At 43.8% G+C, this 24608-nt stretch overlaps 3 protein-coding genes across 8 annotated transcripts in view; all 3 read right to left on the reverse strand.

The window, feature by feature from the left end:
- The window catches only part of LOC117773272 (spectrin beta chain, non-erythrocytic 1-like), a 750817-nt gene that overhangs the window by 679228 nt on the left and 46981 nt on the right, over window positions 1–24608 (reverse strand). For 2 of the 5 annotated variants that reach the window (XM_034605031.1, XM_034605034.1), the window contains 12 exons: window positions 24219–24464; window positions 23688–23822; window positions 22693–22937; window positions 22240–22378; window positions 21859–21943; window positions 21530–21726; window positions 20378–21402; window positions 20184–20253; window positions 19728–19987; window positions 16422–16592; window positions 16128–16170; window positions 13686–15672 (listed from right to left, as the gene is read on the reverse strand). In XM_034605031.1, coding sequence (XP_034460922.1) covers window positions 15379–15672; window positions 16128–16170; window positions 16422–16592; window positions 19728–19987; window positions 20184–20253; window positions 20378–21402; window positions 21530–21726; window positions 21859–21943; window positions 22240–22378; window positions 22693–22937; window positions 23688–23822; window positions 24219–24464 — 2910 coding nt within the window. In that variant the 3' untranslated portion in view covers window positions 13686–15378. Of the gene's footprint in view, window positions 1–13685; window positions 15673–16127; window positions 16171–16421; window positions 16593–16912; window positions 16932–18966; window positions 19988–20183; window positions 20254–20377; window positions 21403–21529; window positions 21727–21858; window positions 21944–22239; window positions 22379–22692; window positions 22938–23687; window positions 23823–24218; window positions 24465–24608 lie in introns of those variants that run through there. The other 3 variants (XM_034605032.1, XM_034605033.1, XR_004615891.1) reach the window with 3 other exon arrangements.
- The window catches only part of si:ch211-14c7.2, a 432059-nt gene that overhangs the window by 319008 nt on the left and 88443 nt on the right, over window positions 1–24608 (reverse strand). The gene's annotated exons all lie outside the window — the stretch shown is intronic.
- On the reverse strand, window positions 102–10692 carry acp2 (acid phosphatase 2, lysosomal). Of its 2 annotated transcripts, none has more exons than XM_034605120.1 (13): window positions 10530–10692; window positions 6397–6492; window positions 6149–6235; window positions 5702–5762; window positions 5484–5575; window positions 5184–5282; window positions 4685–4774; window positions 4186–4269; window positions 3018–3066; window positions 2482–2570; window positions 2171–2277; window positions 1555–1724; window positions 102–1340 (listed from the first exon to the last, which is right to left on the reverse strand). In XM_034605120.1, the coding sequence occupies exons 1-13, from the start codon at window positions 10617–10619 to the stop codon at window positions 1195–1197; spliced, it is 1260 nt and encodes a 419-aa protein (XP_034461011.1). In that variant the 5' UTR covers window positions 10620–10692; the 3' UTR covers window positions 102–1194. The 2 variants fall into 2 exon arrangements, with proteins under 2 accessions (XP_034461011.1, XP_034461010.1); XM_034605119.1 differs by having other exon boundaries at window positions 1549–1724.

A 24608-nucleotide genomic window follows, 5' to 3' on the forward strand; every position in this document is an offset into this window, starting at 1 on the left:
GAATAAAGCTGAAATGATATCTGAACGTGTCTGAAAGAAGCTGATTTAAATGATCGCTGACTTCATTCTTGTTGATCCATTTTTTTCTTGGTACCCCTCCACACGTCAGGTACATAAGATCATCGGTCCCGAGGTTTGAGCTAATATGAGTTTCTACATGTTGAACTGTTACTGCGATTGTGCGACTGTGATTAAATCAAACATATCGGACAACTTTCAAATGAAAAACGTGGCTTGTTACAGCAGGACAAAAAGAAACACTCGTTAATACTATTTAAGGCAGCTAGGTTGTAAGACCCTAGAGTTAAAAACACACACTGTACACAAACTGCAACACACAGGGCTTCACACACGTACCTTTAAAAACCAGCAGGGACGTTCAGCCCTGTAAACACTCTGGACCTAGATGCAGAGCTCAACGTCTTTAACTAATTCAATTGATCTAAATCAATAATTTTGATCTTTTCAGCTACGTTATTTAAAGGAAATCAGATAAGCTGATGCTAAAAAAACTATATTCTTAATCATTTTCCCGAGACTTTGCAATGACGTCACCATTTTCCAATACATTCCCTGGCCTTTACCACATTATTCAGTTTTTCTCTTTCCCCTCGAGTGTTATAAGTTATGTGAATATAAAAAGGTCCACACAGATAAAGCAAGCTCCTCTCCCCCACCGAAAACCAATGCTCCTAAAGCTCAGTAACCAGGCTGATACTGACACTGTGTCTGTGGCCGTCGTAGGACAGTAACAAACAGAACCTGTTAGTCACTGACAGATCACTGCTCCCACTGAGCATGACCTGAGTCTTCAGTCGGAGAAACATACATCGCTAAAGCAGAGACGATAACCAGCAGGTAGCGATAAAGTCACAGAAAATCAGTTGAGATCTTGAACTTATGGACGTGATTGGAGATCAGACCACACTGGGAACACAGCCGTTACTGTACATGACAAACTGTTGGACAAAGAAAGTGTCCCCTGCTTCATTGGTCCCTCCAGCACTTTCTCACTCATTAGAAAAAAGTTCTTTAAAATCTTGATTTCTGCACAAAACATTCATGTTTTAAGAAAAATAACCAGTTGATGGCCCCATCAGAAAAGGTCACTCAGTAGTTTTAGAGTTCATCGTCATCGCTACTGTCCAACGATGCCTGGCTTGGAGATCTCCGAGGAAGGAGTCGGTGCTTCTGTCAGGATTCCTCTCCGACCTCCTGGTTGATCACATGGTGGTATCCCTGTGTGCTGTTTGGAGACTTCTGGCAGCAAATGATCCCGAGGATGAGGACGATGAGGAAGAGGAGCAGACAGCTGGACACCACCAGGCTGATGATCACCCCTGAAGACGGTAGAGAACAGGAAGAGGGAAGAGGAGAGCAAAAGAAAAGAGGAAATCAGAATGGAGAGAAGGCGTGGCACAATCTTTCATTTAGATTATTAAAGTCTGTGTGTGTGTGTGTGTGTGTGTGTGTGTGTGTGTGTGTGTGTGTGTGTGTGTGTGTGTGTGTGTGTGTGTGTGTGTGTGTGTATGTGTATGAAAAGCTCACCTGCACCTGTCTCTTTGGACGGCTCCTCACACTCCTTGTCCCTGTCATCTGAAATAGAGGGCTTTGTAATCCTCACAAAGTCCTCCAGGGGGCAGTCAAGGGAGCAGCCCGGTAACTGCAGCGGGTACGGATCCACTGTGCTGTCGTTCCGGTAAAACATGGAAACTGAAACAGAGCTGAACGCAGAGAGGGAACGAGACAGTGAAGACAAGATATAAACCTTTCATATTATCATTATAGTGACGACAATGATTATATCAGATCAGTATTATCACAGAGTTACAATGAACTGGAAATAACTGAAATAAGTTCATTATTATTGTTGATACACGGAGGTTATGTTTTCATTGGAATGAGTTCGATTTTAAGCCGAATCAGGCAAAAGCTCGACGGACCCAGGATGTTTTTCCTCTTTCTGTAACATTGTGAAAAAGGCATTTTTCAACCTTTTTTCTTGATCAGAGAATAATTTATGGATCTTGATGAAAAAGATCAGGCATTTTAAGTGACAGATTTTTATCAGTTTAACAATTTGGTGCAGATCCAAATAAAAAACATGCCGTATTAACTCCACCGGATAGCAGTGAGTCATTGTTGGGTGTGTGAGGAGTGTGTGTTTTACCCGTTGTCCTCCCTGTACAGCTCAAATATCTGACAGCAGGCATACGGTGGCTGTTGAGCATTGAATACGTCCAAGCTGCTCTGAAGGGCGATGACAGTGGTGTCATGCTGTGGAACGAACACACAAACAGACACACCCTAAATGAGAGCGTCCCTATCACTGTTGTCTTTACACTACAAGTGAAGCTCCAGCCAGTTAGCTTAGCTGAGCACATACACACTGGAAACAGCTCCAACCAAAAAAGGTAAAAATCCCACCGATGAGTTATTAAAAAATGAATTGTTGTATTATCCAGATTTGAACTTGCTCACCGCTGACAGCATCGTCATCTTCAGCTGCTGTGTCGGGTCTGGGACGGCCATCTTGGAAAGATTCTTCACTATTTCACCCAACAGGATCCCTGGAAAGAAACAGACAGGAAACATTTCATGGGATTTGTTTACAGTAAGAAAAATCTATATCACCAGACTTAAAGGGATAGTTCACCGAAAAAGGAAAATTCCCTCATTATCTACTCACCACTATCCCTTTAACATTTCACTCGGAATAAAAGGGGAAATGAGTTTGAGACAAGACATTATAAATAAATGTATAAAATGTTGGTGCGTTAATATTGAGAGATACTGTGTTTTTTGACATTTTCACTGATTTCCCAGGGAATAATTCATGAATCTTGAGAGACTGGGACCTTTGTGGAGCTGTGCGCTCAACTGAGAGCGATTTTAATGCACACACACACACAGTCACACACACACACACAGACACACACGCAGTCACACACAGACACAGTCACACACACACACAGTCACACACACACACACACACACAGACACACACACACACGCACCTCCTTGAAGCCGGCTCTTTTCTTGTTGTTTGTAGACCCCAAATATGGCCTGTGAAAAATGGACAACAAGCTATGATTACATTACAAAACTTTGAAATCCCAAATGACCATCATAGTTAAAGTGTTTGTAGTTTGTCTATTGGCAATTGCTTGTGTTTCTTGAAATAGTTTCACCTCCAATCCAAAAGGCTTCTTTAGGTGTCAAACCTCTTCCATCTCTTAACGAAGGTCTTTCAACCCACGGGCCAACTAGAGGGTCGTTGGCGTCCCCTGACTCAAGATATGGTTTGCTGATGCTTCCTGTAAGTTGTAGACTCACCCTGCCACTCTCTGAGTCATTAGGGTCACATGAGTTGGGGTGGGGATGGGTAATTAGCTATCTGGGGAGATAAAGAGGCCTTCGGTTGCTAGATCCATGCTACTACGTGTTCGTAACTCATCAACTCTATGATGGATACACCCGGAGTCTGCAGTACTCCAGAGTTTCAGTGCTGCTAAAATTGAGCAGTTTGGAAATGCTGCTGGCGCCGTTTGGATTGAAAACTTGGGGCTGCGTTTTGGTCTGGACGGGTAGAAACTGACATGTTCGGGAACAATGACGTAGACACTAACATCCGCTTACTGACTGGGTCTTTTCGGTCAACAGCCTTCGCTGATTCGTCAGGCTCCGATCACATGACCTCCTTCCAGAAGGAAACAACCGGCCTTAGCCTCGGCAACATGGATAATCAATTACAAGCGTCACTGATCCTGTTGTCTTTGCCAACAGCTGCTGTGCAGTTACATTCTGTATTTTACAATGATACTACTGCTTGTACACATGCATGCCCAATGTACATGATGAGTTTTCAGGCGCATTAGTATAGACGGGGATTAAAACTGATAGGGAGCCAAAAACGCTCATGTGGACAGAGATCTTTTTCAAACTTAAACGTCGTACAGATGTAGCCTAAGACACCAACTTCCCCCCCCTAGAATGCAAAGTCCAAAGTTTTCCACCATTCACACCTGAACCCATGTGACCCTAATCAGCAGGGTGGGTCAACGACTCTATTGGATGAGAGGTGCAACGTCTCCAAGAAACACAAGCAAGTCCAGATGCCGATGAACACATGTACAACTGCTGAAGACACTTCACAGATTTACAAGATACTGCTGCTGCTCTTACCTGTGTTCCAAAGTCTTTGAGCTCGTTGAGCCTTTGCGTCACATCAGGAGTCACCCAGTCAGGAGCTGACATGTTGTGAACGGACTGAAAACACACACACAACGAAACATCAAGAGAAAGACTAAAATAAGGATTTTTGAATACACTTAAGAGCTTTAAGTAAGCAGGAGTTAGGTTGTTACTGTTGGTACTTTCTCCGCAGCGTCCCCTCCAACCATTTCTCACGTTGTTGCTTAATTACTCTGTCCTCAGTGACCCAGCCTGTTTTCACATGGCCTCCAGATACTTTGGATGTTTCTGACACTGAACAATTTAAATTGATCTCTTCGCTCTCCACTTGAGACAAGGAAGCAAAACTCTCACACACTCACACACACACACACACACTCACTCACTCACTCACTCACTCACTCACTCATAGAATAGAAACTGGGAATTCTTCAACATGACATGCTGTCCAATGTTGTGTTGTTTGTATGTGTGTGTTGTGTGCGCTCACCTCACAGTAGAGTGTGTCGTACACACTCCAGACTGTTTCCACATTGGTTTTATTGAGTCCTGTTTTATTCTTCACCAGCTCCAGGATGTCCTGAAGACAGAAACACAACGTGGTCCGTAAACACGCACCTAAATTCACTCCCTCCTTTTTTGACATAGATATAAACTCACTCATTCTTCATGCACTATTTATTCAGTTTGTCTTTTTGTTAATCGTTGACTTAAAAGCTTGTACAAGGCTAGAATATTAAAAGTACAATGTTCAAACACAACCACCTAGTAATGTCTAACTATACATTTTACATTAAATAGTCACATTTCACTTTTTCAACTGTTCATCGTTGAGTCCTTCCTTTCTAATAAAAAACTTTAATTTAAGGATATTTAGACAAGAAAATATCCGAATCAGGCCAAAAGAAATGTAACGTGTGTAATATCTATGTAATTCACAAATGATATTGGCAGATTAAATATATGTGAATAAAGAAAAGAAAGCGCACCTTGTATTTAATGGTGATATTAATGAATTCCTCCGTGTGTTCAGTGTCATTCATCAGCTGATTGTAGCGAGGACAGTCGCCCAGAGGAAAGGAGAGAAGCTGAAAAACAATGAAAACAAAGATTTCATACAATGAGCTTAGAATCAGTTCAGTATAGTGATGAAACACACACACACACACACACACACACACACACACACACACACACACACACACACACACACACACACACACACACACACACACACACACACACACACACACACACACACACACACACACACACACACACACACGTACCCTCTCTTCACTCTGAGGCACAGTGTGGACGGGTATCGGCTGCCACTTCAGGTTGGGGTTAAAGACCTGCTGACCACTGGGGGGGTAGAGACCTAGATGGCGACAGGAGTCCGAATAAAGCAGAACGTTTACGTGAGGAAGAGGAGTCCTACAAGGTGAAGTCGCCCTGACAGACTGTACAGAAGCAGGAGGAAGAGGATGCTAACTGATGTACAGACCTGCCAGGTTGGCCTCAGCGCTCATCAGCGTGCGGTCGTAGTCTGTACTGCGAACGGAGATCTGAGGAAAAAGCAAGTGACGACTCAAATTTATTTACAAAAAGCAGTTTGGTTATCACAGCCTGGAAAAGACTCAGTTAACAATGTAACAAAAGGCCCAGTTGACCCATAACTTGTTCCTGTTTTTGTTCCTGGTCTCTCTCCCCCTCCCCCTCTCTTCTCTGCCCCCCTTCCGCCCGCCTCTTCTCTGAACCCCCCGAACCGGTCGAGGTGGATGACTTGCCCAACCTGAATCTGCTTTTGCTCAAGGTTTCTTCCTGTTAAAAGGGAGTTTTTCGTGGTTGCACAACTGTTGGGTTTCTCTACAATTTTGTAAGGTCTCGACTTAGATAATGCATGTTTAAAAAAGCAGAAGAAGAAGAAGACACATTAGATAGCGAGTCCCACCTCATGTCTGTTGTAGGATTCATTGAGGAATCCTTTGTATCGATTCCTCAGGAACTGGCCGAGCTCCAAGTGCTGCCTCATCCCAATCTAAAAACACACAGTAACAAAACATGTAATGTAACCATGCAAACATAGGCCAATTTCTAAAAACACAGGCAGCTTCATAAAATTATACACCAGTCCATAAATGAATATATATAGGTTATACAGTGTTTGTATGCCACAGGACATGTAAGACGTGTTATTACTTGCGATAACTGTCCAAAGCCCTGTGGCCAGTCGCTCTCCTGGTGCGGGTCTGTGGGAAAGGTTTTGACTGGGGATCGGTCACCGTGACGGAACAGCTGGAGGGGAGAGAGGGGATGTCAGGTAACAGAGGAAAATGTGACCATAGGTATCTTGAGGGTTTCCCCTTGCAACAATAACAATTGCGAGAAGTATAGAGCGGAGAAAAGGTGATGTGCTCAGAAACACAGAAGCAGCGAAATACTGAACTATTTTATTGCATAAAAATAAGCTGTGGAACCTGTGACCTTCACAGAACTGTGAATTGTGAATTTCAGTATGATTCAACCTTCTATGAACCAGAAGTGTTAAAAAATAAATAAAGCATTGCTACATATAAACAACAGAAGGAACAAATACATGCAGGGGGGATTTTACCAAAGTATTGCACAGTTTGTTGTTGCAGCAGCTCAAACACTCACCACATGAAACTTTCACTATTTCATCATGTGACATTAGTTTGACTTTGGACTTGATAAAAAAAAGCTCAACCCCCTTTTTATGGCTTGAGAGCAGATTTCTGTCATGATATCACTGAAATGAAATGACTTGTTATTCTACAACTATAAAGATATAAGAGCTGAACACAGAGCAGCTCCTCTAAAACAGAATTAAAAAGAAAACCGGTTTCACTGGTGGGTAGAAAATCCAGTCAGCTGATTGGAATGATCTTAACCAAACATTTGCAAGTTTTCCTTTCAAAAACAGCTGAATCGTGTTTAAAACTACAGCGTTAACATGTCTCGAGACTAAAAAGAAGGAAGTCAAAATCAAACGACGGGTGTGAAAGGCATTAAAAATAGAGATGTTCTGATACCACGTTCCTTCCTGTTATACCGAGCGCAGATTTGAAACCGGTGCATTTGAAAAAATAACAGCTAACATATTTTAACAGCTGCACGCTACCTCTTGTATGGAAGTGATGATTGTCGTCATTGTTTTATGGCTACACTAATAGAAATAGCTCTCTCTTCACATCTCTAAAAAGAGCACTCGCCAGTGGCAGTTCAGAGATGGAAGTGATTTCAAGAAGTGACTTCTGGGAAAAGAAAGTTGCAGCTCTGTCTCGGTGAAACTCAGTTTAAATCGGTGGTACCGGAACATGGGTTTGCGAACTCGCTAAATCCCGACCCGGCATCTTCGGCAGGATCAGAGACATTTTTGATGCTGGAATCTGAGCATCTCAAATTAAAAAAGTGAGACATTACTTAAAACAGAAGTAGGAAAGAAACACAGGCAACTCATACTGTGAAAGACATACACACGGCACTTTATTGTCCTTGTACTATGTGCAAGGACAATAAAGTTGAATCTATTACAATGATATTTAAATGATGTATCAATGTACTTAACAGGGACTTTTTAAAGGCAGGACATTTATAAACAAGGCACCACACCCGACACACTGCTCTTGTTATTAAATAGATTCTAAAAGGCAAAGTAGATGGAAAGTAGGAGTTGGATGTGGTCAATCTGGTCACATGACTAGATGATACCACATGGAGTTTCTATTCAGGTGGAAATACTGAGAAGCGAAACCAGTTTCTGGTTTTCTGGTGTGACTGCTCCTGAAGTAGCTGGAAACCAGAGTGTGTGTTTCTGGTTTTCTGGTGTGACTGCTCCTGAAGTAGCTGGAAACCAGAGTGTGTGTTTCTGGTTCTCTGGGGATAATTCAAATAGAGAATAGCAACCTTAATAGCTGCAACAAGCACACACAAAAATCCATATTGACCTGCTGACCAGGAGCAAAGTTTAAGGCTGTGACAGATTGTTGATGTCAATGCATCAACACAGAAAAACACGAGTGTGTCAAATGCTACATAAACGCTCCCATCAGTAACACATTCCAAATCTGTAAAGCTAAAGAAATAAGGGGAACAGAGGCCAAGAAAGACAAGCCTTAAAAACTCGGATAAATAGGATTTAAAAGATAAACAAAGTCAAACAAAAAAATAAGAAATGTTACTCTTCCTTTCCCAGTTATCAACTTTGTGACTTCTTCCCCCTGTAGCAGTCACAGAGTTGTGATCAAAGCTCACATCAGCACAACACCGAGCACAGACGTGTGAAAATACACTGGCCCTCATCTGTTAAACTCAATAAACGTCCGGGGTGTGTGGGTGTGAATTTGAGAGGAATGAACAATCTTCAGACAGCTACAAGAACAATATTAAAACATGTGATATTACTTGTAGTTGTAGGAGCAGCTGTATATATGTAATGTTTTGTCTTCAGTGTGGAAGCTGCTCGCATTTCAACCAACACCAAGCGCAGGGCCCGCATTTAAATTCAGGATCCATTTTAAGACTCTTTTAATAACTTTTGAAGCTCACCCTGGTCTGGACCCCGGTGTTATTACACAGCTACTAACTCCCTATGCTCCAAAACATCATCTAAGGGCTTCCAACCAACACTTCCTATGGTTTTTAAGTCAAGGCTGGTAAGTAAGGGTGACCATACCTTTTCAACCAGGATCCAGAGGCTCTGGGAGATAATATTTGCAAGTACTCATTAAGACTCTTATTTCTGTTTTGTCTTCTTTTGTTCTGTGTTGTTGTATCCTTGTGTATTTTGTAAATCACTTTGTACCCTTGTTTATAAATTAAGTTTTATTATTATCACCAATATATCTCATTGTTGCTCTTATAAATGTGTTATTTATGTTTCCTTGACTAGACCCTGACCCACGTTGGCATGAAGATACTAAGTGCTTCTTCAACACGTGTCTCTTTTCTGGGTTTAAAACCAGGAAAACAGACACAATGGATCTGTCTACACCAGTGGTCCTCAAATGGGAGTCTGTGGCCCACTGTCATGACGTCTGTTTCAAAATTCCATTAAAATTATCATGGTATAATGTGGGTTAGACACGGTATGATCATGGTAATGTGAAGTGTATTAATATCTTCCAAAGACATTTCTCCTGTGTTGATCTTTCAGATCATAAAGCAGAAATGCAACTCAACTGGTCCCTCCGCTCCTCCCCTCCCTACACTGGTTACCCAGTTGCTGCCCGCATCCGTTTCAAGACACCAGTACTTGCGTACCGCGCTGTGAACGGATCGGGTCCAGTCTACATCCAGGACATGGTCAAACCCTACACGCCCAGCCCGTCCACTCCGCTCTGCATCTGCCAATCGGCTTGTTGCTGCCTCACTGCGAGCTGAACACTCAATGAAATCATGACTGTTTGCTGTGCTGGCTCCTAAACGGTGGAACGAGCTCCCCAATCAGAAAGTTCACACATCTTCCACCGCAAACTAAAGACCTCTGACATCACTTGATTCTTGTTGTTCTGGGTTTGTACCCTCATGGTTTGATGCACTTATTGTAAGTCACTTTGGATAAAAGTGTCAGCTCAATGAAATGTAATGATTCCATGAGACGTACATCGTCCATGAAAGAGTCTCCAGACTCATTTCTGTTATCTCGGGGCTCCTTGGTTTGTTAAACACTCAGCACTTCTGCTCTGTGTGACCCAGAGACATTATCAGTGTGACCCAGATAACATCAGGATTCACAGAATAAACAGTAGCTGTTCCAAAGTGTGGCTTCTTGTTGGAACACCTGCCAGGTCTGAAAAATGATCATGACACCTCTCTGTGGCTCAGGATCAACACAGACAGAGACCAACACTGACAGAGACCAACACAGACAGAGACCAACACAGACAGAGACAAACACAGACAGAGACAAACACAGACAGAGACAAACACAGACAGAGACAAACACAGACAGAGACAAACACAGACAGAGACAAACACAGTGTCTGTTGATTTCCTCCTTTCTCACCTTCTTCTTCCAAGTCACGGGTTAGCATGGCATTCTTCAGTTGGAGGGCATTGATACCAAAACACACAAACGTGTTTATTCAGAGGACACACACGTTGCCAGGTCGAATCCCTGTATCCCGAATTTACTGGAAGACCCCGAAAACTTAGTTCTGACTCAATTGCAATGAAAAGGAATAAACATGCGTCCAAATGAGCAAAGAAAACGCAAAAGTCCCTGATTTTTGAAGGGAGTTCAATAAGAGTCCGTCCGCGCCACAGTGGGACGCGCGGGGTAAATAGGCCACGGCACCGACATTACTCACCACAGTCACGTAAAGCAGCTTCTTCTCCGCTGCAGCTTCTCCACACGCAGAAAGCAGCGTTAACAGAACCAGTCCGGCCGCAGACGCCATGTTTCCGAGTCTGCAGCTCGACGAGAGCTCCTCTATGATGCTAACGGAGTTCTTCTTCTTCGTCTCGTTTGATGGCGGGTGGCACCTGGCGTTAAAGGTGCGTTACCGCCACCTAGTGTGCTGGAGTGTGTGGATCAGCGGGAATACACCAATGATTTACAAAAACAACTTTAAACTTCAATATTCTTCATTAATTCACCTTCCTTTAAAAACTCAAACAAGAGTTTTATATTTCCCTTCCTCATTACTGAACAAATTATTGACATCCTCACCACATCTGCAGCTTCTTTTCATAGAAGTATGACCAAAGCCATCATTTCTAAATAACTGTGTCGATAAAATGTAGGTTAATAATAACAATTACATATTAAAATGGTAAATAATAATTTCCCAGACAACATCTTCAAATGTCTGGTTTTATTTGAACAGTTTATTGTCATATATGACAAAGAAAGGCATCAAATCCAAACATCTAACAAGCTGTAACCAGCAAATACATCTGGTCACATGACTAGATGATACCACATGGAGTTTCTATTCAGGTGGAAATACTGAGAAGCGAAACCAGTTTCTGGTTTTCTGGTGTGACTGCTCCTGAAGTAGCTGGAAACCAGAGTGTGTGTTTCTGGTTTTCTGGTGTGACTGCTCCTGAAGTAGCTGGAAACCAGAGTGTGTGTTTCTGGTTTTCTGGTGTGACTGCTCCTGAAGTAGCTGGAAACCAGAGTGTGTGTTTCTGGTTTTCTGGTGTGACTGCTCCTGAAGTAGCTGGAAACCAGAGTGTGTGTTTCTGGTTCTCTGTTGTATTTTTGCTTCCAACGTGAAAAAATCATTTGATTGCAGATTTCCTGTCGAACATGTTGCTGCACACATCTTAGTGGTACTGGTGAGATAAGAGTTTGAAGGACTGAGTGGTAACAGAAGAATGTGAATCAATTTCCTTCTGCTGAATTACAAATAAACCTTTAATGTAAATTCTTTTAACATCTCGTTAAATAAAAGATGATTTGTCTTGTTTCTAGTTTTAATCCTCTTTTAAAGAAATGCTAATCCAAACTGAAGCCCATTTAACAACAACAACAACGTTTTCTATTGAAACCAAGAGAGAAAAGAAAACACGGAGTACACATACTGTTAAATCAAAAGGTATTTTATTTGTCATTTCATCTCGGCCGACAGACTGAGGTCGATGTGAACAGGACAGCACGGACACACGCAGACAGGCAGGGCAGCTGCCACCTTATCCATGTTTCTCACTCAGATGTTTCCCATGTTGACTTTCACACATCTCTTGTTTCTGCAGCGTAAAATGGTTCAGATCTCAGACTCTGTGATGGTGCCTGTGATCACGTGAGCTGTCCCCTGCACGTTCTGTCCCGTGTGCATCTACAGCATCAAGGTGCGTCAGTTCATCAGGATGTTAGAGTGATGATCTGACCGCAGACGACTGCACCGTGTCACTTCACACATGAATTCACCTACTTTAACTCTGACTGTTTGTTGTGTCCAACATGCATGTAAATGATTGCATTGATCCGGCATTCACGCCTAATTTAGATGCATAAAAAGTGTTGACGTAAAAAAAAGGAAAAGATAAAGAAAGTTTCATGTTCTCAAGTCATGTTTTATGATAAACAAAACCACAAAAAAAGGTCGAGAGAGAATTTAAAATCCTGAAGGGAAAAAGGTACAACTTAAAAAAAACAAATACAAACACACAGGAACAGCCAGACACAGTATAAAAACACTGTAACTCCTCACCTGCATGTGAAACTTTTCAGAAACAGAGAAGATGATCAACTTCACCCAGGTAAAGAATGATTTCTAAAAATATAAAACAAATCCTCAGTGGGATTCCTGGGCTCTACAGACAGGAAATGACCTGATCAGAGAGGATGATGCAAGTTTAAAGTCCAACTGAAATCACATCACGTTTTCAAAATGTATTGTTTAGTTATTTTCTTTATCAAACCAAAGATACATCTGACTTTTGTCCAAATCCAGCTCACATGTCAGATTTGTTTTGTTGACAACATAATAAACAGTATCAGTGTTTACATTGCCAGCATAGAAAGTTTTATTTTACAGAATAAACAATTATGTATTTAGGTTTATATTTAAGGTAATAAAATATCAAGCCTCAGTTACATTTCTTTGTCATAGTAGTTTGATAATGAATCTTAGGAATCATTGCCAATCAATTATTAATTAAAATCTATTTATTGCAGCCAATATAAGTATATAGATCAGAGTATTTTTAATTTATGAAATGTTTTGATCTGTTTCAGTATCAATCCCCGAACATCCATATCAGTCAGGCTCTAGTTATGATATGAATTTCCCCTTTGACATGATTTACAGAGCAGATGTTTGGGCTGGAGCAGAAAATAAATCAGCCACATTTCAGTTGGACTTTAAGTGAAAAAAATAAATCACAACCAAATGAAGAATATCTTCATTCAGCAGCAGTGATATTAAAACAGCATTCGTATCTGAAATGAATTTATAAAAAGGGTTTGAAATGCTTTCTGACCCGGAGGCTTCCACAGAAACTTTAATCTGCCCGTCAGCCTCCGTGGCTCGTGCTTCACAAAACCCATGCTGCATTTACCACTTCATTAGACTTTAACTCTTCTCTCAATCCTTTTCTTTTGTCCTTGTTTCCCGTGGTTTATGGCTTCGTGGTGAGTTCACAAGAAATAAACATGAACCGACGTGTGGATGCAGAGTCAGTGGGCAGCAGAGACGAGCTTCTTAAGACAAGTGATTTCTCTCCAAGCAAAACATGCAATCTCAGGACTTACAGGCAGTTTAACCCCTTTTTTTGTAAAATATTTGGTCAGTGTGAAATCCTGGCTGTCGCCTGTGTCACTTCATTCACTTATTCATTCATTTATTCAGTCATTCATTCCTGTCTAACGCTACACTGACGAGATGTTGACCCAGACAGTTTACACTCGGAAACAGGTTATTAATCTCCGACACATTAAACCTGCTGAGTTCCATACTCCTTTGTATGATGTGTGTGTGTGTGTGTGTGTGTGTGTGTGTGTGTGTGTGTGTGTGTGTGTGTGTGTGTGTGTGTGTGTGTGTGTGTGTGTGTGTGTGTGTGTGTGTGGTAGACCGGACGTGTCTGGAAGACTAAGGTGGCGTCTGAGGGGACAAACGTATGAGCACGTGAAGCACACGGTAAGCACACACAAACATAAATAACCTGAGAGCTATGGAGACCCTGGGAGCAGAGGGCAGCAGCACACATGTGCACGCACGCAGACTCACACACACAAACACACGCACACAAAAAAGTTATTTTGAACTCTGTATAAAACGGATGTGTGAATAAATCAAAGTAGTTTGATGTGAGAGAATGAAATGAGGCCAGTTTTCAGCCTGAGGGCCTCATTCATTAAAAACATGCCCAATGCAGATTTTGTGCTTATGACCAAAGCCAAACATGTAATATATGGAAAACTGATCTTTGATGATAAAAACCAGTTGATCAAAATTGATTATTATTAGATATTTATACACAAATCAGAAAATAGGGACATTAAAATGTTTCTTTTATCAGGTCTTTACTTGAATTAAATAAAAATCAAATCACATTTTAATAAATGAGGCCCCTGAGAACCAGAGATTACCTTCAGTTTAAGTCTCTTTCTGACCAATCATCCAAAAACTGTGCATCTGTCTTTTAATCTGTCTGAATTGGTCACAGGTTAAAACACCATGTGACTCGTCCGTTCTTCAGGAATCTTCGTGAGAAAATCTCTGACCCTGATTCAACATGAACAAAAGGAAGCAGCGGCATTCTCTCGTCAGGCAGATTTCAGAAAATTCGGAGCAACTTTCAGCGTTGTGAAATCGTAACGTCTAGATTTCAAGTGTTTCTAGTAATTTCTGAGCACGGGTCAGAGGTTTCTGCGCTCTGTACGCCCCTCCTCCTCCTAAACCATTTTCTTTCCATCTTCCTAAAATCAGGACAGCAGCTGTTCAGCAGTGTTGATTCATTCGTGATGGGTTTGGACGACTGTGGCGTCAGTGGTGTTTGGTATCAAAGTGAACCAGTCTGAGTTCCACGTCTGTTCATGGTGAGACCTCGAGACAGATGAGACACAGTGGAGAAAAGAGTTAACAAAAAAAGTTTCTCTAAGTTTGTGGGTTTGTTAAACATTTTGGCATAATTTCATTCTCTTTCGATTTCCGAGGAGTAATAAGACATAGTGTAAGATGTCTTAACTTACGGACGGACGGATAGATACAGTAGATAGGACGGACAGACGAGAAATACATACAGATAGAGCTCATCTCACAGAAAAGAACAAACAGTATGTCGAACAGTATGGGCTACGTTTTATCAAACAACCAGCAATCAGTAACAGCCTTCAAGTTAACGTGATGCATGTCCCGTCTCTCTCTTGCGTCAATGCTGCCCGGGGGTTCAGCAGCACAAAACTCCACCCTCGGCGGTTCTCTGAAAAGGCCACCAGGGGGCGTACAGTGACTCTGTGTGGTCTCACAGAGACACAGAGGAGAGAAAGAGAGGGAGAAAGATGTCTCCTGCTCCTCATTCATCCTGTCCTTCCTGTGAATGAGCCTGGGTCAGTCCCTCTGTCCTGTGTGTCACTTTCCATCCAAACACAACCTCTTTGTTGACAGTGTTGGAGGCGGAGAGAAGGAGGGGGGCGTTCACTACCAGTCTACAGCCCCGCCTCCCACCCGGAGTTCATACGCTTCAATCCCGACCAATCTGTCGCCCGGCTCACTTTTTCTTACCAGACTTCTCTGAGCGCTTCGCTTCCGACTTCCCACCTCGATCTGACCTCTCCGACCTATCGCCTCGGTCCCTCTCCTTTTCCTTGTCTGCCCTCTCGATCCGGTCGCCTCGGTCCGAGCGCTCGCCGCCTCGCTCTGACCGGTTGTCTGCCTTGCTGCCGTCGCGGCGCGTGCCCTCGTCTGTGGATGAGGTAGTTGGTTGGGGCTGGCCCCATTTGGCAATCTCCTCGTGCTCTGTAATACTGGCGGTGATGTTGGTCACCCACGCTTTGAGGTCGTCCTGGTAGGAGAGAGGGAGGGAGGGGAGGGATCAGCTGATCGGTCGTTTAAAAAGGAATCTATTGGTAGAAATTAAATATAAAATAATACTAGTGATGTTCTCACTAGTATTATTATTATTTTTTTTTTACCCTAGAATGAGCCCTTTATATTTAAATACTTTATATTTAAATACTTTATATTTACATCCGGAGCAGGTCGTCTCTACGGAGGCAGCCATGTTTTTTTTAGAAGCCCAAACTGGACAAATGAAACCTTTTAAGTTTTTATGACCACAGGTTCTCTCTCATGTTTGGAAGAGGAGGGTGAGGTGAGGAGTACTCCGCTGCAACATGACCCCTTCACCACTAGATGTCACTAGATTCTACACACTAAACCTTTAACTGATGTGGGAACTAAATCCACTGTTGCCGCTCCGTCAGTTATTCTGAGATAGAAACAACGAACACATCTCACCTCATCTTTAGCATGAAACAAAAACTCGCTGCCATCCTTCGTTCTGCAATAAAAGGAGAGTTTCAGACAGAAAGCTGCAAACCAGTATCAACACAGGCCCGTTCCAAACTGGCAGGTTTAGAACAGACACTGCACGAGTGGATTTCGTTTAACCAACAGTGACACATTACTTACAATGTTTATCATGTAAAAGTTCAAAATTGCAGGTAAAAACAAATATGTCATATCAGATTTGAAATCACGTTCGTGCCTGTGTTATAAAACAGCACATGTGAGTATGAAACAGTTTCTCACTTGAGTGTGAAGACGTTCTTCTTCTTCTTGTATCCGTTGGTGACGTCGCAGTGGCAGTGGGAGAGGTTGAGCATCGGCTCGTTGTTGTAGGCCGTGGCGGTATTCTTGGCATCCTTGTAGAAACCCATCTCCCCTTTGTTCAGCACGCAGTACAGGTTGACCCATGACCTGCTGTGGTGTGGAGAGGCCGGGAGGGAGAGTGGAGGAGGAGGAGGAGGAGAAAGAGGGAGGAGGGGAGGAGCACGGGGGAAGGTGGTGGTTGGGGGGGGGGGGAGATGCGAGGAGTCAGGCGGAGCTGCAGAGTTGCTCTTGTTAAGCTAACACCTCACTCACCTGACCAGAGCAGACAGGTAGGTGGGCGAGAAGAACCAGCGCCAAGAAGGAAGGAGGAAACACACTGCTGAACAAACACAGACCGACGCACAAACAGACGGACGGGGGGCAGGGGGCAGGGGGGGGGGGCGGCGGGGACGGAGGCTAGTTAGTGTGTGGGGCTCATATATGACTTACCTTGGAGGAGACGAGAGGAGCCACCAGCAGCACAGAGGGCGAGAGGAGGAATGAGAAAGAGGAGTTTGGTTAAATGACATTTTGGCAACAACACAAATTAATCTGTTATCACTGTAATTCTTATTTTCCTTATGTGAGCACGTTTACATGCACATTCCAGTTAATAGCTTACACCTAAATACAGGTATTATTCAGGGCCAGATGTTTGAGTGCAGCTTCATGTCCAGATTTAAAATACCTCTGTGAACTACGCCTGGAGGAGACCAGTGGTGCATGTGATCTGCCTTTGTTGAATTTAAGAGAAGGGGAAATCAGGTCAGATCATAATAAGCTGCTTTTTGATATCCCCACAGAATCATCAGGGTCAGAAATGTTAAAATCCTACACACAGGTTTTTAAGCACCACATAATGTTAACAAACATTAACAAAACAAGAATTTTAAGGGCAAATCTTCATTGTGAGCTTATTAAAGTTTACTACACGGCCTCCTTTAGAATTTCTCAGAATGAAATTTGGAAGCTTAAAACCATTGGAGTTGTTGAACACTAATAAAAAATAGTTGTTTGTTAAAATAGTGTTCAGCATGTTACAGAAAACCTTGAGAACATGTTTCAGCTTTTCAGAAAAATCCAGAACAATCACAGCTCGAGGCTCAAAGCGACGTGAAACTTCGGTGTAAAGCTATCGTCAAATGATGGATGTCTATGAAACGATTTGAATTCACTCACTTCATCGCTTTGATATAACGACTGAGCACCATTCACACGCGATGTATATTTTCATAGAGAAAACTTGGTTATCCTGAATAACACCAGAGTAATAATGTGCACATAAACAGAGCAAACAATAAGTCGAGCGAGGAGCCGTTCAGAGATTCACGTCTGAGCAGGATTCAGCCACGGTTATGCTTTACCTTAACATGTACATAGCAGGGCATGTACATACGAGACATTCATCCACTGGCGTGAGTGGACGCATGCGTGGGACTCGTCCTGAGCTGGAGGGGAATGAGCTGTATAGCGGTGCGTGGTCAGTCCAGCCACTACAGGGCAGTGCAGAGAGAGACTTCTGCCATCTGTGTCTCTCTCTGGAGGAAGCAGGGCAGTCATCTGTGGAGGCCAGTGAGTGTGTATGTGTGTGTGTGTGAGTGTGTGTGTGTGTGTGTGTGTGTGTGTGTGTGTGTGTGTGTGTGAGTGTGTGTGTGTGAGTGTGTGAGTGTGCCATCAGTTCTTTCTCAACCTTCACTCCGACAGCTTTCCTCAGCCGCTCAGTCTGTGTGATAATCAGCCTATCACTGCTGCTGTGTGTTGGATCAGGAGGCACCATAAGCATCATGCATGATAGTTTTACATGCCGTGAGATTTCTGTGCTGTTGGAAGTCATATAACTGTTGCCTTCAAATACTGAGGATCAGTGACGACACACAGCCTGATATGAGGATAACGTAACGTGGGAAGTGTAAATCTACCAGCGTTGCTTAATGAATTAATATTGAGACCATTTGAAATATAATCATGAGGGAATAATGTGATTATTCTTCAATACAGATCATCAACTAATGGTCACTTTTTAAATGAAAAAACAACTTGACATGTTTAACCGCGAAGTGATTTACGAGGCAGGCAACACACACCACAACATATAGTGATAGATTAGTCAATAGGAAATATAAATCTTAAAGCAACACTATGTAACTTCTACTGAGCAACAGCGCCCTCTGCAGCCACACATGGGGATTCATTCTGTTCAAGTCTATCATTGTGTTGAGCTCTGACTGTGTTGAACTGAAACATAACTGAATGCTGGATATTACCCATGATCCTCTGCTTCCTGACCCAGAAGAGCTGCTGCTGCAACAAATCCACCAAACTCTGTTCATGAATATTGGAGATAAACTCTGGTTTTTAATAACCTCTGAGTCTTTTTAACTGATCCACAGTTCAGATTCACTCTTCAACTTGCTGCAGCTGATTGTGACAGTTGAAGCTGTGACTCTCAGTCAGTTCTTCTCACAGGAGATCGAACCCACTCCACTGAACCATCACAGTTTAATCAAGCTGCTGGTTTAAGTGGAAGTTGCATCGTGTTGCTTTAGATAGAAGGACGCTCTGAGAGCGCAAACCTCCGCCAAGGCTAACGGCAAATCCCACCATGTTTAAGTAAGTGAAAGGAAATTCTTAGATCCACTCGTTCATCCTGATCCCTACAAAAAATTCCTTGGGTCACGCCCCACCTCTCAACTAAATTTCATGGAAATCAGTTTAATAGCTTTTGCATAATCCTGCTGAGTGACTGTGGGATAAATAAATAAATATCCAAATGTCAAATAATCTAACCGTGTTCACCTGAACCACATCTCTATCGTGTTGACACATATGCTGAGGCAACTAATGAGGCGTCGTGTGTTAGCAGGGAGTGTGTTAGCTTGGCATGCTAATATCATGCTCCTGTGTGAATCTGGGAGAGGAGGGAGGGGGGGAGGGAGGTCGGCTGTGGTGTCATGAGGAACAGAGCAGCAGATACGACCGGTGCTGCCGCCATCTTGGGTCAAACAGTATCTGATCATTCTGATTTCAATCCTTTAACTAAATCGAACATTTATGTTAATTGCTTTGAATTAATCTTACTTATGTTTCGGTGAGAAATAACCAAATGAAACTACAAGTGTTATTATCAAGTATTATTTGACCAAGCACAAGTCTGATACTCATGACACTCAGCATCCGTCCTCCTCCTCCATGACCCATTCATCCTTTCCACGAGTCGGGATCTTCATTATGACCCTGAACACCCACCTGTTGGTGCTCTTCTTCAGACTCTCGATGTCCAGCTTGCGGAACAGGAAGCCCTCTTGGTGTGCGGTGTGCGCTGGCGGCTGGGGAACTGCCGGGCTGCTCTGAGCCGGAGCGGACCTGGACCGCCGCGTCGTCGCCTCTCCCGCCTCTTTGGGTCGTGGTCGCCGCCGTGGTTTGGGTCTGTCCCGAGCTCGGGGTCGGTCGGGACGGGAAGACTTCTCTGGCAACCCGTTAGGGAGGCGGGGAACCTCGCCACGGGCCTGGAGGCAGAGAGGGTTGTGGTGAATATCCACGGGGTACAGTACAAGCCTTTGTGAGATTAAACTTCAATTTGAACAAAACTAGAGTAAACCTGACCATGGATTGATGATGACACTGATGAAAAGATATAGTGGTGGTATGATAAATTTGTTTTGACCCTATTTGAATGAAACGCTCATGAAATAAAAACCAGACCTGTGCTGCTTCTCTTTCTTGCAGCTGCTCTACAATTTCTGCCATGGTGGATCTCTTCTCTTCTCTCGCTCTGAATAAAATGAAAATTAGAAAATCACACTGGAATTCATCGGAAGAAAATAGAAAATATTCAGTTACGATTGTTTCTGCACGTTTCTTTTCCACATGTGCTTCAATACCACACAAAGTCTCACCCTCCTGCTGAGCGTCTGTCTGATTGCTCCTTCGCAGTTTCATGCTCACTGGATTCCTGTCTCTCCAGCCGGTTGCGGTCCCTCTCTCTCCGCCGGCCCTCGTGGCCCCCGGGGGCCTCGTGCTCGCTGGACGTTTGTCTCTCTAATGTCCGCTTGTCCCGCCTCTCTGCATGTTCCCTCCACACCTCCTGAGGCAGCTCGTCCCTGCGCGCTTGGATCAGCTGCTCGCTGGACAGCTGCCGTTCTATCTTGTGTTCTCTGTGTGTCTGGACCTGGGGCTCGGCGTGGCCCAACGGGTCACTCCTGGACCCCCGGGGGCCTCTGGTGGGCTCGCTATGCAGACGCTCCCGACCCGGCTCCTGGAGCACCACCTCGGCCATCACCGCCATCTCCACTTTCTCTGTACATATCTCTCCCATCATCATCTCTCTCTCCCTCCCCCTCTCCCTCACCTTCTCCAGCCGGCTGGCCACGATCAGAGGCGTCACTATGTCATCCATGTGTTTGATTTTGGGCTGCCTCAGATACGGAGACGATTTCACCTCCAGTTCCTTTGCTGCCTGCACTGGCTGGAGGTGAGTCATGGCTTTCGTCGCATGCTCTCTTGCCGTACTGACGCCTTCTCGCGCCTGGTTGGCTGAGACTAGCATGGCGGCTGTAGCAATAGATGCAATTGAGGAAGGTGCGGGCTGGCCTAGTCCTGCTGCCACACCCACCACGCCACCATGCCGTGCCTCCAGGGTGTGACGGTAGGTGGAGCCATTCATCACAGGGGTATAGGGGGCGACTGTCGACCCCAGCCGACGAACCACAGAAGAAGGAGAGGGTGTAGGAGTGGCAGGGGAGGGCGAGGGAGGGGAGCTAGCTTCGTTCTGTTCATAGATGGTCTGTCTCATGACGGGGGAGAGCGGGATGCGGGAGAGGGTGAGTTGACTCGGGGCGGCGTCTTGGGGGTCCAGGAAGACTTTACGACCCAGCAGAGGAGTTGGGGGGAGTTTACTTTGCTCTGCTTTCAACTTCTCTACCTGCAGGAAGAAAACAGAACCAGTGTTAGTATCAAACAGTCAAACAGGACTTTGACATGAGTGGATGATATTGATATCACAAAAATAATGATAGTAATGATGATGGTGGTGGTGATGATGATGTTACCGTGGTGATTCGTCGTAGGGAGCTGAACCGCTCCTCCCAGGTGGCAGCGGCTTTGCGGAAGGCTTCATGTCGACGAATCAGTTGCTCCACCTCATCCACACTGGCGCCCAGCTCGCAGCTGGTAATGAACGGCTCCTGAGCCGTCAGCCACGCCTCGGCCACCACCGCCTCCTGGGCGAACTGATGGACCTCGAGCACTGAAGGGAGCGGAAACGACAATTCAAAAAGGAAATAAACTTCTCTTCTCTTCTCTTTTCTTTCACTTCACAGTCTCCTATAGTACATCTGTGTGTGTTTATGTAAGATTTAGGGTTTGTGTGTGTGCTCACGTTGCTGTAGGACTTCCCAGTGCTTGTCCCACTTCTCAGACAGCTCTTGTTGCTTAGCAACCACCTTGTCCAGCTTCTCCTTAATCTGAGAATTGAAATCATTCATTTATTCAGATTGAAAACCAGATTTGAGGATTTATACCATCAAATTAAATCACTTTTTGGTCAAAGTCAAGGTTTCATAAAGAATCTGATTCATGGGTTTTCATCTGTGTTGCTTGAATTAGAAATAAAGACCAGTATCTTTAAAGTCCACAGGATGCTGGCTACTTGTTCCTACAGAAAATTTGTAAACGAGTTGCTTTGTACAAAACAAAAAGTAGTTAAATGTATATTATTTCCACTCAAGTATATAATCTTCATCATGTTTCCTCATCGCACCTCTTCAGCTGCAGGGTTTCGAACAGCCAGCAGGGTCTTTCCCATTTCAATACACTTGAGAACGCTCCGACTGCGAGCCTCGATTTCGCCTCTCAGACTCTGGTGATAATTCATCAGCACCTCCACTGAGGACACATCTCTGCACAAACCACACACACACACACACACACACACACACACCGAGACAAACACCAACACAATGCTTAGATTTGAACATGAACCACACTGAATACTAAGGTCCAACCTTTGAGTCAGAATCCTTCTCCACGATCAGTAACTTTATTCTTTAACCACTACAACTATTATTATCAGCTTAGTCTAAGAGAGATAACAACCACAAACGAAGATGATGAAAGCAGAATGTCTTTTCTAATCCTTATAGATTAATGTCTGACACACTTCTAGCGCTTTGATTTAACCCTGCGGTTGACACAGATCCTGTGTTGAAAGTACCTGGGCTTCTCTCCCGCCCCTATCTGACAGATGATCGAGTCCATCCACATGATCTGGTCTCGGACCATGCTGAAGAACCTCAATTTATCTGTCTCGGTGGTGATTTGCACTCGACACTCTTCACAGGACGTCAGCAGCTCCTTCCAAAACTGCATCACTTCGTGCTCACGGCACGCGATGGCTTCGGCCTTCTCGCCGGCGTACACCGTCCTCAGCTGGGCCGCACTCTCCTGCAGCTGACGCACCTGGAGGTTTGGAGAGCAGAGTTTATCAAGAAGCTACGCTGGACCAGGAAGAATCAGATCTTCAAAAAAATGGAAAGACCAAGAGTTTGTTTTCCGAATGACGCAGAAAACACAGCTGCTCTGACAGCTGCGTTCGGCGGAGGCCAAACAGTCGGGCTCTGTCACCAGAGATGAGAAAGCACAGCTGTGATTCTGCATCTTTCTTCAGTGAAATGCACTTTTCTCCAGGTGCACGACAGAGACTAAACAAAGCACAATGAAATGCAGAGTAAGAGGGTTGTTCTGCAATGAGGCTTCAGACTCACAAATAACCAGAGTTCTTTACTATTGGTCTATTTTCTATTTAACTTTTATCAGATCAACTTTGCTGCCAAAGCTTTAACACAAAACTCTTTGTTATGTGTAACAAAATACATCAAGATAGAAAACAATGTCAACATAACAGGCTAATAATACACAGTGGCTTTTGGAGTGTATGAGAGACATGAAAAAAAAAACTGTCGTCATTATTGCGATTTTACTGATTCAAAATCATCACCTCCACATGATGAGAATGTAATTCATGGTGTTTGCTTAACAAACATCTGCTGTGAATGTGGAAAAAGACAAAATTAGCATTAGAAAACGTCTTTGGCCTAATACATGGAGATCATCTTGAGGGAAGTCTTTGTGACTCTTCCCTGCGTGAGTCCCGAGGCCGCTGAACATTGCAGCGAGTGAATGTACGTGCTCATGTGCATGTTGCTGTACCTGCGTGACCAGCAGCTGTATGTCCTGTTCGAAGCTGTGCAGGAGTCTCTGCAGGGTGCTGGTGTTGGCAGTGCTGCCCTGCCGAGCCCGAACTTCTGGCAGTCTTCGATGTTTGTCCTCAATCTGAGCCAAAACCTGAAAGAACACAAAGCAGTGCAGAGGAGTTGAGTATATTGTTAAATGTCTTTGAAGCTAAATGTTATTTTTCAAATTGAATTGCCACTCCACTGTAGTTTGAAGAAGGTTCATAAAATATAAACCGCAAAAAATTTGCTAGCTTGAATGTCTCTTTTTCTAGATCTTATCACGTTAACATCATCATCATAGAAACTAGACAGAAAAAAAATAAATTCTTTTAACATCAAAAACAGCCTGTGCTGCTAAATGATGTGTTTACTTTGATGCATAATCTGCATAATTATTTCCCTTTTTTCAAATTTTTTAAGCTGTTTTTAATCAGAATCAAACAATTCAACTGCATCAGGTTTCCGTGTCTTGTTGCATTTCCCTGCATCACGTCAGCTCTGTTACCTCTCGGCAGTCGGAGAAGAACTTGTGCAGCTGATGTGAGGCGGCGAGCATCTGTGCCCGGGTCTCGATGAGCTCCAGCAGGTCGGCCCAGGCCTCGTTCACGCCGTCCTTCCACTCCGCGATGGTGGCGGCGTCCGAGTGGCCGTAGTCGATGAGCTCGTCCACCATCTGGTTGACGGCCGTCACTCGCTCCTGCCCCACGCTGCCGGTCTCTGATGCAAACTCTGTGAACTTCTCCTGCAGGACCTGGAGGTGTGGATGGGAGGTTGAGAAAGGAAAGACAAACATCTAGAAATCTTGGGTTAGTGTAAAATAATAGTTAACAGTAGTGACTTCACTTAATAAATAAATCAAATGAGACGAGTGTTTTTTTTATTTCCAATATGTTTT

This window comes from Hippoglossus hippoglossus, chromosome 13 (genome assembly GCF_009819705.1).
Source record: "Hippoglossus hippoglossus isolate fHipHip1 chromosome 13, fHipHip1.pri, whole genome shotgun sequence".
Classification (NCBI taxonomy): domain Eukaryota; kingdom Metazoa; phylum Chordata; class Actinopteri; order Pleuronectiformes; family Pleuronectidae; genus Hippoglossus; species Hippoglossus hippoglossus.

What these genes read in the sequence shown, in the direction of transcription:
- acp2 (XM_034605119.1), bottom strand. Translation starts at nt 10,619, where the DNA reads ATGGCGTCTGCGGCCGGACTGGTTCTGTTAACGCTGCTTTCTGCGTGT. An exon ending in ACGACACACTCTACTGTGAG is followed by an intron (nt 4,270 to 4,684) that starts GTGAGCGCACAC and finishes GTGTGTTTTCAG; the next exon opens with TCCGTTCACAACATGTCAGC. An exon ending in AGATGACGATGCTGTCAGCG is followed by an intron (nt 2,278 to 2,481) that starts GTGAGCAAGTTC and finishes TTCGTTCCACAG; the next exon opens with CATGACACCACTGTCATCGC.